The sequence below is a fragment of the Biomphalaria glabrata genome, chromosome 8 (assembly GCF_947242115.1).
Source record: "Biomphalaria glabrata chromosome 8, xgBioGlab47.1, whole genome shotgun sequence".
Classification (NCBI taxonomy): Eukaryota; Metazoa; Mollusca; class Gastropoda; family Planorbidae; genus Biomphalaria; species Biomphalaria glabrata.
The window spans coordinates 6,440,520-6,457,368 of record NC_074718.1 but is presented as its reverse complement, the minus strand read 5'-3'; the positions used below and the strand labels follow the sequence as shown (position 1 = coordinate 6,457,368).

Below are 16,849 nucleotides of genomic sequence, written 5' to 3'. Positions count from 1 at the left end.
AAAGAGGTCTCGAAGTAACCAATACGTGGATAGAGTTAGGGTTAGAGCGAGGTCCATTATAAGTTAAAAAGAATGCGGTCGGTCATTGTGCTGGCCTCATGATTCCATCGTACGCAGCCTATACTAAAGTTGGGTGAATTATACTTCTGTAGACATTATTGTATTTTTTTCGTTATGGATTAAGAGTTGATTACGATACTTAACTCTCTGCATAGTAGCTATCTCAGCAATCAAGTGGCTTAAAAAAATCCCCTCCTATGAGTTTTTTTTTTTAATTACTTTTTGTTCGTTTGACCTGTATATTGTTAGGCGCCTCCGTGGTGTATAATGCAAATACACCTAGGTTACACTCAACGGATGGCTGCCTGGTCGTGCGGTTTGCGCGCTGGATTGTCGTTCGGATTTATCGACGGTCTAGGGTTCAAACCCTGCCCGCTCCCATCCCCCGTCGTCCTGCGGGAGGTTTGGACTAGGAAGTAAACTATCTTCAACTCTGAAGGAACATCCGAAACATGTAAAACATTTTACAACATTCATTTTTCATTTTACAACGTAATGCAGAATCCAATAACACCGACGAAAGGCCGAACAATCAGTAGAAGATAGTCCACGCTGATACTGAATGTCGAACAAGTTTAATAGCCATGAAGGGAACAGTCGAATGTCAGCTAAATCTATTACGTTCATAAACTGTTACTTATTTCTACGTTGTCCTGTAGGTAGTCTGTTTACGGTCGACTTCTATTTCGTTCCGTCTCTAAAACCCTATCCTTGTTTTTACTAGTCACGTCATTGTCACTAAGTCAAAAACTTCCCCTATTCCCGAAACAAATAATTAATTCCTAGTCGTGCCATAACAATAGTCAGTAAGTTCTATTTATAGTCCTACTGTGAAATGTCGCCATATTTCGTCTTTGAAGTATGTGTGTGTTGATGTGCGCGCGCACGGTGGTACTATATCGTCTGGATTGGATTGTCTGCTAGCTCGTAATGTTGGTGTCATTGCGCCGTCTGCTGTTATATAAAACAAAACAATAGATGTATCGGATACTGCTGTAACCATGGTACCTTACAGTTACCTCCCCTGCCCACGAAATTATCTGACAGATGGTCTAATACGGGACGTCTGCTTCCCGGTCAGGTCGTCTTACAGTTCCATGCCTTGTCGCGTCGGTCCCTGCAGTACAGTTTTTGAGAACTCCTGACAGGGCACTAAAAAATAACAACTTTTTTTTTTTGGTTCCCACTTTTTAAATAACGAAACAATGTTTCAATTTTGTAATTATTCCTTTTCTTTTCTTTTTTTTTTTTTTTAATATTTCAACAAATTTTTAATTTGTAAAACATGTATATTAAACTATTGGATTTTGGAAGCAAGTGTTGCCATGACTACCAGGAACCCGGCCATTGATTAGAGGTCGCCCCTAGTCAGCAGACGATTAATACTTTTTAATCAAATTAAGCCGAGGTGCTAAATTTAGTGAGCTATCGTTGCTGCCGCTAGAAGAGGGAAGAGGGGGAGATGGAGAGAGGGTGGGGGAATGACCTCATGGAGGGCAGACATGGGACTCGTGGGCTAGAACACAGGGTGTCGTTACAACATGTTGGGCTGTCCTCCCCAGTCCATCGTAGCGCCCTGACATGATGTGACAAGTTGTCGACTAACTTCTGGATGATTCGCTCTCCGACATAGTTTATAAGGGGACCCCTGGGACTCTGGACCGAAAAACAAAAAAAGGAGTTACAACGTATGGGGGAGGGAAGATACACTGGAAAAAAAAAAGGGGGGAGGGAATTACCCGGACATTTTTGTTCTCCAATACAATTAACCTGACTTCGATATTTTCCCCTGATAAAAAAAATTGTAAGATACGTGTACCTATGGTCGAAGACACGTGCAGACGGTCAACTCAAACAGACAACGGTTTTGGCTACGTGATGTAGTGAAAAAAAAATAGGTCACGTACTGAAGCCAATTTAAATACTGTTCCTTTCCTTAAAATTTGGACTCGAAATTACATTCTCCTTTTTCTTCTTCTTCGTCTTATTATTATTATTATTATTATTATGTTTAAAACGAACTAATATTCATTCTCTGGCACTGCCAGGGTTGAGCTTCGTTAGAGAGAAACAAAATTCATTATAGTCCCTTTTCAGTGTCCACAGCTAATCAAGGCCATTCAAATTTTGTCGGTCAAAATAGGCCTATCCCAGCATATCAAATGATCAGTAGACTCGAGAACCTCTCGTAGCGAGTATTAGGAAAAGGGAGGAGTGTCCTTTTTTAGCGGCCCCCGAAAGGGGAAAAGACGCTATTAGCTTCATTCTTACAGTAGCTGTTAGGCTTAGTGACGGACTAGTCCAGAGCTATAATACAGTTATATATCTACATGAATAGATAGATCTAAAAGCATTAAGATAACAAACTCGAGAGAAAAAGTAACATTTTCACCTAATAGCCTCTCCCTATCCCAAGAAGTAAATAGATCGTGTGTCTGACTGATTCGAACAAACTGGTCAGTGTAAGGCTAGTCGAGACTACGTGTAGTCGGTCATGACAAGACAACCAAGCGATAGTGTCTGTTGTGTGTTGAGTGGTCTGGCGAGACAATACAGACTGCCGTGGTTAGTCAAGCATGTAAATCTACTTTTAATACGCATTTTTTTCTTTGCTTACAATATCCTAGATCTAATTGTATAGACGAAGATATATATATATTTTTACGAGAATGTAGACTTTGCTGTATGGTCTCCCGTTATACAATAAGTCAAAAAAATTGTCAAAACCATCTGAGTTTCCCTTAAAAGAGAAGCGAAACACTGTTTACTGATGAATTTTCTTCTTCTTCCTATTTATTTCTAATTACCATATGTTAATCATGTCGTGTAAATCCGTGAGATGGTTGGTCACAGCCAAAAATGTTGATTCAAAAAGTATCTTTTTTATTATATCAACCTAAATAATGACGTAAAGTTTAAATAGTATCATATGTGCGTCTCGTAGTCTAAGCATGGTCCGATTTGGAGAATGTTTCCAGTATCGCCTTCACCTATCCTTTAGTCGGTTGAACCGTTGGGGCACCACACAAGATCCGTCAACCGTCTTTCTCTCTGTACTTTGCCTTAAGGTAGAATTTCATTCAATGACAGGCTTGTTCATTTTTTGATGTTGTCTTCCCATAAAATTCTCTGTCTGCCTCTACTTTGTTTTCCTGCAACTGTTCCCTGAAGGGACCCTACGAGCCCTGAAGACCTTGTGGTAAAGTTTCAGTTTACTTTTTTTTTTGACAGTGGCTAGGAGGTCATCGTGAGGTCCAATTGCAGTATTAATTCTTTTCTTATCTCTTCAATCGTGATGCGGTCTTTGTAAGTAGTACCTGAGATCTTTCTGTTGCATCTCAGTTCCGTTGCTAGGATCCCTTCGCTCTTCTTTCTGCTACGGTTGTGTATGGCATCTGCAATCCGGGACCCTTCCTTTATGCTCGATCTACATGTGCATCTATCCAGTGCCACTATTTTCCCCAGCTGTTAGTGTCGATTTTGAAGAGCTTCATGTCGCGTTTGCATACATCAGTACAATACAATACAAATGGACGATTAGCGGTTCTACAGCCTTCTGTTAGGTCACCGTACAAAATGTAGAGATAGATAGATAGATAGATAGATAGATAGATAGATAGATAGATATAGATATAGATATAGATATAGATATAGATATAGATATAGATATAGATATAGATAGATAGATAGATAGATAGATAGATAGATAGATAGATAGATAGATAGATAGATAGATAGATAGATAGATAGATAGATAGATAGAGAAATAGATAGATAGAGAGATAAATAGATAAATGGGGGGGGGGCAAAGCTATGAATATTAGTTTAGATTCCAATGTTTGATTGCATTGATAAATTATAAGTAGATCGATCTTTTAAAATCGGTTCATTAAAAAACAAGATGGAAACAAAAAAAAACGAATTAAATTAAGTGTTAGGAAAAATGTGAACCGGAAATTGTCGTAACTTTCCTCTTTCAGACTCATTGCTGCGCGGCAGCAGACGATAAAAATCCTGCAGAAATGCCAACCTTATGCAGAGATCATTTTTCTAATGGATGAACCGTCCTGTGAGAATTGGCGGGAAAATGTCGCCCTGCGGAAGTGATTGGCGATTGGGTTATTGCTATAAAGGTCATGCGCATGGGCGGGAGGAGGGGGGGGGAATGCATTGGAAAAGAGAAAGAGGGAGAGAGAAAAAAAAACAACACCTTCTGACGCTTGTGACATAAAAAGCTAGGACATAAAAATTCGTTCAGAAACGAAACAAAACTAGAGGACAGCAAAAGTTGTTGGGCTTCGATGGTCTCGCCAGCTCTGTACTGAGGAGCGGACAGAACTGGCACCACAGCGACAGTAACCTTTCCAATGTCAACCGATGGGTCGTCTGCCAAATGTCACAGTCTTTTGGGAAAGGGGGGAGGGGAGGGAAGGGATGTTGCAAGAGAGTTAAATGGAAATAAAGTAAAAAAAAATAAAATTAAAAAGACTTTTTGAAAGGCTGCAATGATAATGGTTTGAATGCCATTCTAAATACCTAAACATAGTGTATATATTGATTTATTGTTTGTTTTACAAGTTTCTAAGGTTCCAGAAATACAATTTATACATTATTATTAGCCGAATATGACCCGCGGGCTGCGAGCCGGGTTTGCCAATTTGTCTAAGCGTTTCGATCTTAAATTTAGGTATTTTCTTTAATTTTAGGCCCCCTCCCGGTAGTGGGAGGACATTGAAGATACACTACGGTCTCTGCCATAACCTAAGGAACATTTATGCCAAGTTTTATCTGGATTGATCAATCGGTTTTGATTTCTATGCGGGACTTGCATACATACATACATGGATAAACATCCCTTACTTTGTGCTTTATTCATTAGATTATTATTGTTGATACAGTCACAGGACTATGGCCGGCCAGTTTGGGGCTTCTACCCGCGAGCCATTGGAGTGCCGCAGGTGTTCGATTTTACTGGATTCCTCGAGTTTTCGTCTTGATGTGGCCTGCAACAAGGGCGCCGAAACTTCATATTCCTTCCTCACAGGGGAAGGGTGGGGGGGGGGGGGGGTAATGCTGATCCAATGAGATATCAGCAGAGGTGGTGGTGACAACTGACCTCAGGGACATCTTCGGGACTCAGACTGCAATAGTTGCTGCATAACTGCCATGTTCTGGGATGTCTATGTAGGTTGGACCTATTGAATTTAAATAGGATTGCTAGAGAATGAATGGTAACATGGTTTTTTTTTTTTTTTTTTTTTTTTTTTTTTTATAAAAGGAAACCTCAGAATTTGCGCTATTCAGTTTTAGCTTTATCATCATAGGAATCCTTGGGCTTTATGCCTCTTTTCTTTGCCTCTTTTTTGGGCTTTATATGCCTCTTTTATGGGCCATCTTGCCTCTTTTGTGGGCTTTTTTTTTTTTTTTTTTTTTTTTTTTTTTTTAAATATGTTTTTATTTGTAAGTTACCATAATTCACAAGTATTAAATCATAAACAATTGAAAAGTGATTAACCTAAAAATATAATAACAGTAATAGAAATATTATTTAATATCAAAGACATACTACCTAACCAATGAACCCCCTAAAGACAGAAAAATGATACAAGTATACTCTACTCCAGAACAATCAACCCAATATCAGATATCCCTGACCCCCAACACCCTATTTCTGAAAAACTACATGAGCATTATACAGGTATATGAAAATCAAACTAGATAATTCTCTACCCTAAAGTCCATTATTTTTCTAAATGTTAATTCCAAGTGATTAGGATCAAACACCTTATTATTATGTAGACATTTGAGCCAGGTAGCCCAAACAAGATTCCTGTATTCGGAAACAATAATCAAGTTAAAGTTATGTATCATTTTATTTTTTAGTTTTGGCAGCTTGTTTAAAATAATAGACAAGTTAACATTTACATAATTGCCACAGTTTGCTTCCAATAGGTCCATTACAGTACTTCTAACTTGAAGGAATAATGGACATTCCAAATACATGTGTTTTTCGTTATCAGCATTTTCAAGGTGGCATAATATACATTCACGGTCATTTGCCCGTCTTCTAAACATAGGGGTCATCCCAAAGATAAGTCTATAACTGATCTCTCTAGCTTTTGGTGGGATATGTTTACTGTGTAGGTTTATGAATGTGTCCTTGAATTCTGTCACCCCAAGAACTCTCCCCCACTTAATCCTATTCACTAGGCTTTCCTGTAACAGCTTTTTAAGTGTTGTGTATGATTCTTTAGTTTTGTTGTGTATTAAATGTTCATTACCAGGTAAAACTCTTGAAATAGATCTGTAAAATGGATGAGTGACTGTACCAAAATAGTGAGGAGTATCATTGTGTATTGGAAGAAGACTACTTAATCTTAAACCATAATAGTAAATTGTCAAGGGAAAGTTTGTTGGGTTTCTAACTACTTGACCTACAAATTTTAGCCTTAGCGACTGTATTTTTGTTTTAACATCTTGCAAGTTTATCCCCCCATCCTCTTTGTTTTGAATGAGTGTAGTGTGCTTAATGCTCCTAATAGTGTTTTTAAATATAAAGCTTCTAATTAACTTGTTCAGCTTGTTTATGAATTTAGGAGGTGGCTCTGTAATGTTAGCTAAATAGACAATCTTTGGAATGACCAAATGTGTATTTGCGTGATTTATAATGTGTGTCTATATTTGTTTCTTGAATGAAAATGAAGTCTGGCCTGTATTTTCTGGATAGGTGTACAATGTATTTTTGCTTGTTTCTAAGACTACGTATATTTAATGATAAGATTGTAATGTCTGTCATGACTGGGTGTAAAAGTAAATTTAACCAGTTCTAGTGGTTAATTATGGGTGTTCCCCCCTCATCTATAACCAATGTGGGTGGAGTCTCAGGAATGTCCAATGCACTAACATCAAGACTTTGAAGATGTTTTATTTGACATTAGCATTTTTTGCCAATACCGAGAAAATAAGGTTCTCAGTAAATCAATGTAAAAATTAAGGATTTTTTGGGGTTGCAAAAATTTGCATATTCTACTCTTAGACTATGCAGGTAAGAAGGTAATGAAGCGGAAATTTTTAACACCTGTTCTGATGAGTTCTGCTCGAGCTCCCCCCGCCCCTTCCCTTCTTTGCCGTACTTCCACTCCAGCCCGCCACGCGCCCTCTTCATAATGCACCCCCAATGGATGAAAGCGTCACCGTCGTTTTCCCGTTATATTCGATTGTTAGAGCAAGAGACAATGCTTTTAGAGGTAATTGAAAAGGTGAGGGGAGAGAATGGAGAGGAAAGGTGGCGCTGTCGTCCAGCAGAAGGAGCCATCCACTCAATAACAATCTTTTATCATTTAATCCTCAATGCATTGCTAGATCTAGATCGAGTTTTTTTGTTTTTTTTTTTTTTAAATATACGTCATCGTGTTTTGTCCTTGTTCCATTGAAATTAGACCTATGCCGTCGAGTTGTGCGCGCCCTCGTCGTGATTCATCTGTGAAGTGGACAACTGCGCCCTGGTGGCGAGGAAACAATCCCCCGACACTTGAAGTGAAACGTTCCGTTTTTGACCCCCTGAAACGGGGCGCCCTCATACAGCGTCTGCTTGGTGCAAACATGGCCGACAAAGCAGGGACGAGTCCATGAAGTGCGGGGGCTCTCAGAGAAACAAATGAACTGATCAGTTCAGTAAGGTACAAGGGTAGATGCTTTGACGCTCTGGACTGTCGATGGTCGTGGGTTTGAACCCTGCCCGACGCTATCCCCCCCCCGACCTTCCTGCGGGAGGAAGAAACCACTGGAACACGTAAAACCAATCTTGTGTACGCGATGTGCGTATTTCATGTTTAGATTAGTTGAGGCTGAGAGAGAGAGAGAGGGGGGGGGAAGAGGGAAACCAAAGAAGGAGAGAGAGAGAGAGAGAGAGGGGGGGGGAAACCAAAGAAGGAGAGAGAGAGGGAGAGAGGGAGGGGAACCAAAGAAGGAGAGAGAGAGAGAGAGAGGGAAACCAAAAAAGGAGACACAGAGAGAGAGAGAGGGAAACCAAAAAAGGAGACAGAGAGAGAGAGAGAGAGAGAGGGAAATAAAAAAAAGAGACACAGAGAGAGAGAGGGAAACCAAAAAAGGAGACACAGAGAGAGAGAGAGAGAGAGACGAGAAATGCAAATTCAAAGTAACCTGCCGTATGTATAGTAAAGAAGTGAATAGAAATAAAATATAAGTTTGAATGCTTTGAAAATCACAAAACACAAAGAGTTTAACTTATGATTAAAACAAATGATAACAGGTTAGACACTGTACAGGGCGGATATTGTATAGGTGGCTTTTACAACAAAGTACTTCAATGAAGAGTATACTTATTTAACAGAGAGGTGATCCAAGGGTCTTTCTATTACACTGATTCTAATTTGTTCTGCGGGCCATTTTAATTTCCAACACTCGTGTCGCGGGCCATATCACCGAAAGGGTACAAAAACGAAATTTAACTGACCTCAAACTATTTTGTTCGAAACCCGTGGATCTAGTACTTACATTAATTAATGGGATGTTTGAGTTTTTATTTTGTTTGCGGTTCAAATCAAGAATGCGCCATATTTGTTTGTAATGTTCTTTATACGTTGTTGTTGTTTTTTTTTTGTTTGTTTGTATGTTTGTTTGTTGTTGTTTTTTTTCAAAATAGTCACACTTTCTTTCTAAAACAAATATGTTGACATATTATCATTGTACAAAAAAAAAAAAAAAAAAAAACCAAAGACCTGTTAACTTTTCCTAGTAGATTTTACATTTAGAGACCCATTTCATTAACACACAAAGGCCATGGTACCAATCCATCAGAGAAAAAGTGAGGTCTAACGTAGGTAAACATTAATTTTTAATTATTATTTTTTTTTTTTGAAAAGGGAATTTTCTACACTTTGTGCTGACGTTTCGGCGGGCCGGATAGAATCACGTCGTGGGCCGGATTTGGCCCGCGGGCCGTATTTTGGGCATCACTGTTCTATTATATACACTACAACTTCTACAATATCGTCCATTTTATTCTATTCTTCAATTAAAAGGTTTAAAAAAAACAAACTTTTCACTGAGTTGGAATAAAAGAAAATGTAACTATTTAGGATCAGAAGTTTTCCCCCTTGGCTCTCAAACTCTCCAGGCAATACTTCCACGCAATGAGGCGCCGTTTAAGAGTCACGGCGGACAATAAGGGAGTAGCGCCTCTGAGATAGGGCGGACGTTTACGCAAGGAAGGGGGGCACGTCGTTCACGTGTTGAAGATGATCGCAGGCAGGGACTTCCAGATCATTACCTGTTATCGAGCAAACAAAGCGACATAGTTAGAGTTTTTTTTTCCTAAAGTTGTGACTTGCTCAATATCGCCACCAACGCCTATCGCGAAATCCCGTTCGGTCCTTGCGCGAGGCTCGTGCGGCGCACGTGTCTGTCAGCACGCGCTAAACAGTATTCCGGAAATCCCCGACTGTTACCGACTACAAAAAAAAAAAGGTATGGACCGGCGCAAATAATTCAGATTTTATAGAAAATTAAAACTCACACATGTTGAGAAGAATAGAGTTTCTCTCAAATCCGTTTAAAGTCCTCTTCTTACAGTATCTCCCTTGTCCTTAATGATATATCTCTCAACTAGTCTCAACTCTTTAGACAAAATCCTCTTAAAAAAGCAAGAATCATGTCTTCATTTTAATCCGAGTAATGTACCGCACAAGAAAAAAGATACTTAAAAGAAAACAGCCCTTTCAGTAACAGAAGTTGTAATTCCTCCTGTAAGCCAAACAAGTTAGAAACTTGAGATTTTATGTTTGGAAATCGGTGAAAACAAGCAAAATATAAAAATACAAAGCTTATCAAAGGGAATAACTGTGTAATTATAGTCATATATATCAATACTGTAAGATTTATTTCCTTTAATCAGTATCAAACTAAATTCATTAATCACTACTAATTAATTAATTAATTGATTATTTTTTGAATTGATTCATGTTTTGTTAGGAACAACGAATTACTGCAAAATTTTAACTCAATCCGAGAAAGCATAGTGGGAGAATTAACGTGTGTGTTTCGGATTTTGCTACTATTTATGATTTTAATTTGTTCAACTAAACAAAATAAATTTTGGAACTCACAACAACTTTTCTAACTATGCATTTTTAAATTGTTTTACTTATTTTAAAATTAATACTAACAAAAGGATAGATTTACTACTTAACATGTTCATACGGTCCCTTCTATCTCCATAAATCAAAGGATACTTCGAATTAAACCACCAGGTGTTAAGTGCTTCTCCATGAGTCCATGGTAGAAGCAAAACAGGTCAATTGTTCAGTAGCAGAACTGGCCACCGTTCGTACATTGTAATGAGTCTGACTTAGGGCCCAGGGCTTTCAGCCAGGGCAGCTTTTGTTCTTTGTTCTAAGGTCACCTCAGCCCGTTTGATCTTTCTCGTACCAGTGTTCACAAAGTCTCAGTGCTGTCCGATCTCAGACGATGTCCTCCCATATCGATAGCTGTGGTTCTCTGTGGGGTTATCTCGGAATCCCCCTTGGGTCAGGTTCCCTTAGAAATATATTATAACTTACTAGATGTAGCTACCAGTAGATCCTAGGGGCTGCACCAGTACTTCGCTATCGGACTTCTACTGATATTCTCTAGCTTTGGCCGCCCAGCCCACCACAACAGTGAACCCCAGCCTAGAGCGCGCTGAACAATATTCATGCAGAATATTCATTTACAACAATACATTTGACCTAATAAATAACTTTAGCTATCTACCGATCTCATGCTATGAAACAGAGCTTAGGGGATGCGAGTAGAGTGGGTCTGACAGTTCTTTAAAACTTGAAAGCACTTAAACTTTACACAAAGACAGGTTTTAATAAAAAAAAAAAGTCTATTTAGAAATCAAGAACATTTAATTTGCTTTAGATTCTAGAATGATAACGCCTGCCTTACGATAAAACAAGAGTATAAACCAATACGCCGAAGGCAACCAAAGATCTAGATAATTGTGTGCGATTCTAGACGAGAAACGCATTTGGTTAGAGAGTACAGCAATGCATTCCATTTGGACTGTTACTAAGGAAACTGTACACATTTGAGACTGAAAGGGAGATTACTGCCGAAGATAAAGAAGTTGTCGAATAGGGAACTTCGAACCTTTGCACAAAATGGTTTTGTGGCAAAATTTGTAGTTCACATCAGGGCCTTCGTAGTCACGTGAAATACTAGACTCTTGCTTCATCATTTTACGTCTCAAGAGGCGATCTTTTCCCTTTGCAACTTCTTGTGTGACTATTATTATTATTATTATTATTATAAATATGGTTACCGTTTATCTTCGCCAAAACATGGTAAAAAATGTAAGCAATTTACAGGCATAATATTGTAAGATATATATCCTTTTTTTCGATATCAAACACGACTAATTAATTACCACTATTTTAATTAACTAAATGAAAACAATGAAATAATTGTTTCAGCTAGATCCGAGAATGGGAAGCGGGATAAATAACCTGTTCAACATTTCTACCAGATAAACAGAGTGTGTTAACTCTTTCTCTCCGTAATTATTTACCACATTCTGGTGGAATCAACGCTGGTATCGTCAGTTAGGAGAGAAAGAGTTAATCAAAGATTTGTAGAATTGTAGATTGTTTCTGTCGATGAGCAGTGAGATTCATAACAAACGAATATTCACACTTAACCAGAGTAACACCTTTAGTAAAATCACTAAATTTAGAAAGCCTTCAGGACAGAAGACTCAAAAGTAAAGTAGCAATTATACATAAAACACTGAACCATAATCTTCAAATACAAAAACAAAATCTAATAAAATACTCTGAAAGACACAAAGATAATGGCACATTCCTCGTCCCATATGCTAGGACAAATTTGTACAAATGCTCCTTCTTCCCTAGTGCTATTAGAGCATGGAATGGGTTGCCTGAGCTAGCCAGGAAAACCAGTGATTTGGCAGAATTTAAGTCATTGTTTAATATACATGACTAAATGCACGACGCGTAGAGCGTAATCATCTTCTTTTTTGAAGTAACGTCTGTATTATATAAGATATGATGAGATAAGATAAGAAGATGAATCCAAATGTTCTTTTATGGTTACCAATCCATTACCCTTTGCAGCTTTGCAGGAGTACTGCTTCCAATGTAGCACAATTTTTAAGGGAAATAATAAAAACGAATATAAGCCTTTAAAAATAAAAAAAAATGTTCATTTTGTATGTCTCCTATTGTTCATTCTTACATTCTTGTATTTAAAGTTTTTCTTCAAGCTTTTAACAAAAAAAATGTTAAGAAATATTTTTAAGATGCAAGGATCACAACTTGTAGAGGGAACTAAATTATACATAGACCCTAAACTGTAAACAGCAATTTTACACAAGTGCAGCCTCCTTCTGATAGCCGGAGATTAAACCAACCGAGTAATGACGAAATTGACACGTGACGTTGTGTCTTTTTTTTTAAAAAAAAAAAAAGCTTTCTCTTCCCGCCCTTCTTCTCTTATGCTTAAGCCCCGCCCATGTATAGAGTACAAAGATGGTTGGACGAGCTTCCGGTTCCAGACGGAGTGACGTAATTCGACCCATCGGACTAAGCGCGCTGAATGCTGGGATATGAGAAATGCATTGCAGGCCAGAGAACTCGTAGCAGAAGTCCAAAGCACCGCGGAATGATTTTTTTTTTTTTTTTTGTATTGCTGGGAGGCAGGCTCTGGAATTGATTGACAGCGCGTGCGGCTGCGTATTGACCAGCCCACCACTTCCAGCATGGTGGAGTCTGGTCCAACCATTTTTACTCACCTTAGCTTCTTGTGAGCGCATGAAATTTTCATGCACGTGAAATTCTAGCGAGTGTAAGGACGTTGTGAGCGGGCTGTGTCGCCATATTTATTTTGTATGAAAACTTCATGAGTTTGATTACGGAGTACTCTCCCCTTCCTTACCACTCTCCTATCTATTGAGTGTGAATATTTTTTTTGTCGTTTTTTTTTTTGAAGGGGGATTATAGAGTGCCTTCTCGATAGCAGCCCCCAAAAGATCAAACGCTGTAACGTTGCACGCAATTCTACCGTCATTGATTGAAACATATTATGCATGCCGAGGTATCTGTTGAACGATTAATAGACTCATCCTTTTTTCAGTGAAGGAATTCAATATTCGTTTTGCGTCTTTTGACAACAAATCTTGGCGACGAAAACTTTTAAAAGTGAAAAGTGTTTGGATTCTGTAAAACCAGTGTTTGTGCAGACATTTTCCAGGAAAAAAAGTGTATATTAATTGTATGTGTACAGTGTTACTTTAAAAATCGGATCTGTTTAGTAGGTGGTAAAACCGCAAGCTACATACATCTATATCAACATCTTCAAAAAAAAAAAAAAAGGCGTGACTTGGATTTTTTCAGTATGGGTTCTTCGCCCAGGACGGTGGTCACGGCAACTTCACTCCTCTCGGAAGATACGTCTCAAACGCCTTGGGATCAAATTCACGTGTTCGTTTAATCATCGATTCCTACCTGGGATCAAATGGCTGTGTCCGTTGATGAGGATCGTTACGATGCCCTGTCACGTGCGATGTCACCAAGTTGATAACTTCTCCACGTTACGCGCGCACACGCGGGAAACGATTTGATACAGTCGCCGCTATCACGTTTATAATAACAAATAAATTTTTAATGACTTTAAAACGTTGAGAAGTTAAAAAAAAAAGAGTACTATGATGGTTAAGTTGTGCGTTCATCACAATATTTATATTTACCTAAAACCTGGCACCAATCTTCCGAATACAACACTGCTGTGATCAATTTAAGGGACTCTAAAAGTCAATTAAAAATACAAGTAAGGATATAGTACAAACAACGAACTAGAGCGAAGAAATATAAGCACTGCTTTAAAGTTTAGTAAGTCAAGCTCCATAAATGTAAAATTAAGATTCCTGTACATAAGTCCCCACAGTACTTTTGGTTTACACTTTTCCAGAAAGTTTATTTGTTTCTTATGTGACAATATAAAGAATCGCGCGATTTGATTCAACTAACGCCTAGTGATTTAAAGACCATCTTGGTAGTTACATTAGTTTGTGTAAAAAAGTTACATGTGTCGACATACGAGGATCGTGTGATAAAAGCTAGTTATTAACAGGACGTTCAGGGCCAGAGAGGGTCCGAGAGGATCATTGTGTGGACCTTCACAAAACCTAATAGGACCGCTACTACTCAGGCTTCAGGCTGGCGGTCGCGGTCTACGAGCGGCAAGGACCGCACCACTGCGTCTTTCCTTCCATGAATGTGAAACAGCCGGCCCTCGGGGTCACCCCGGCCCCACTTACTCACCACGGGGGCAGGCACTCCCCCAACAGGCATTGGGGGCCGGCGCCCGACAGAATGAGATGCATGCCTTCTCCATCGGTAGGTTGACACGTTACTGTGTTATATCATTTCAAATTGTTCCCCTTATAATTTGTATCTTGTATGTTTTTTTTTTTTTTATTTACTACAGTAAATAGGGAAACTCTCCAAACCGTTTTTGTGATTTTACCGCATGATATAAATCTAGGAAATCAGACAAAGATTGATCAGAATATAAATAATTTTATAAACACTTAAAATAGTAATGGACGACCTAATAAAACAGACTGACACTGACACATAAAATTACAAAGAAATTTCTTTGTACAAAGCTTTTATCAACTCTGTCTGTCTGTCTGGTGTTTTCTCCCACACCCAATCTCGGATCAAGCTGAAATTTTGCATACTTATTTCTTTTACCTGACAACACAGAAATCTATATATAAAAATATTAAAAAATAACCAATTAGTTAATTAAATATTTGTAATAAATTAGTTTGTTTGGTGTTTCGGATAAGAGAAAGGAATTGTAATTGACTGAAGTGGTGGTATAAGCTGAATTAGTTCCCTTTATAGGTCGTCGCCTAATTCTTAGTGAACACAAACCAGATAAAATAGGACGAGACCATAGAAACTCTAAGTAACTTTACTATCTTCCATGTTCTTTAGCTCTCCACTAGCAAAGTGGTTACCGTGTTGGCTTGAGAAGCCTGAGAACGCTTGAACCATGAGTTCGAATTCAGGTCGTTCCCCCTTTTTATATTATTTTTTTTATAAATTCTATTTTATTGTTAGTCTAGATCTATTACAAATTTAATTACATGACTGATCCGAACAAATTGATACAAGTACGCTTAATATACGCTTTGTTTGTTTGTTTGTTTTTTAAAGTATTTCCCCCTTTGTTTTATTGTTTATTGGGGCCATTTTCAGGATAAACCAAACTATGTCAGCAAAACTAAGCTTCAATGTTATCAATTAAATAACAAAAAAAAAAAGAGCTACAACCCAATGAGCTTAGAAAATTTGATTCTGCGGTGATAAAAAAGTGTCAGAATTTAATATATACCTATAAAATAGAATCACATAGCTTATCAATAATTCCTTCTTTTTTTTCTGTACACCAGATACTTAATAAAACACCTAGCTATTTACAGTATTTCCGCCACAGTTGAAAATGTCTAATATTTTTATTTATGCCATGACAGTCCGACCACTTAAAAAACTCAAAAATTAAATGTAAAAACAAAACTTATACAAACGGTTAAAGGTACCAATCACAAATGTCAATGTCTTCGCTTCCCATGATAAATGAAGTAAGAATATAAATGTAATATGGAATACAAGCAGGGCCGGAGTTAGTATTTGGTGGCCACGGGGCAGAACTTTTTTTAGTTAAGCTCCTAAACTTTTTTTTTTGTAACGTTTAATAAAAATTCATTTATAAATAATAGTAATAATATCTCAAAGCACGCCAGATTTTAAGAACAAAGAAACAGAGTATTTGTAAATTAAACAAATTTTCCTTCATTGATAAAAAAAATATTAAACAATTGAATATGTATATCTAAGTTTAAAAAAATGTATATTCTTGAGTTTGTGACGGACTGCCGTAAATCCGGAGCTTTACATTACGAGCACGCTACAAGCGGATACTTCTTAACCACTACAGTGTTGTCAACTATAACATTTAAAGTAGTGTCACTAAATTGCAATGTGTCATAGGAACATAGGCCTAAACGTTATTGCCCCGTCGAAATTTCGATTTTTTTTTACCTATTTTGTGGAGGCCCATGGATTCCCCTCCTTTGAATCCGGCCCTGAATACAAGAGAGTCCAATATTATCTAATTGTAATATAGAAAGTATGGTAAAAGTTCCCCTTGCGATCTATATGATGATGTTTCGGTTTGATACTTCGGCCAACGGTTAACGAGCAGGGTGTCATGTGGCCGACACAACAAGAGCCTTTACTTTCCCCAACTAGATTCAGGTACCCATTTGAGTTGGCTGGACTCGGGACGTCCTTAAAATCCCGAAATTCAAAATCCCAGTTTTCGCCGAGATTCGAACCTAAGGCCCCAGGTTCGGAAGCCAAGAGCTTGACAAATCAGCCACCGCGCTCCCTAAATGAAATAATTAGTTCCTGTGTTTTCTACATTTAGTATGAAATGTAATAGGGACTTGTAGGAACTAAAATTGTTAGCAGACTGCTATCATTACAAACTATGAATGCTGCTAATTGTGTGTTTTTTTTTCGCATGTCAACATACATCAATTTGTCTTGTTAATGCAACAATTTTATTTTTGTGGACAAATCATCACTTTGAACTATAGCCTTTAATTCAAATATATTTTAAATAAAAAGTTCTAGTATTTTAAGTCAGTAGCAAAACGTGACCTCCGACCTTGACAAAATCACAAGTTATT

At 38.0% G+C, this 16,849-nt stretch overlaps 1 protein-coding gene across 2 annotated transcripts in view; it reads left to right on the top strand.

Annotated features, from left to right (window-relative positions):
* The window catches only part of LOC106067966 (brain-specific homeobox/POU domain protein 3-like), a 79,878-nt gene that overhangs the window by 47,009 nt on the left and 16,020 nt on the right, over positions 1-16,849 (top strand). The window contains exon 1 of one of the 2 annotated variants that reach the window (XM_013227242.2): positions 12,783-14,480. The exons of the other annotated variant lie outside the window; for it this stretch is intronic. Within the exon in view, the coding sequence (XP_013082696.1) occupies positions 14,355-14,480 (126 nt within the window). The 5' untranslated portion in view covers positions 12,783-14,354. Of the gene's footprint in view, positions 1-12,782; positions 14,481-16,849 lie in introns of those variants that run through there. 2 annotated transcript variants of the gene reach the window in all.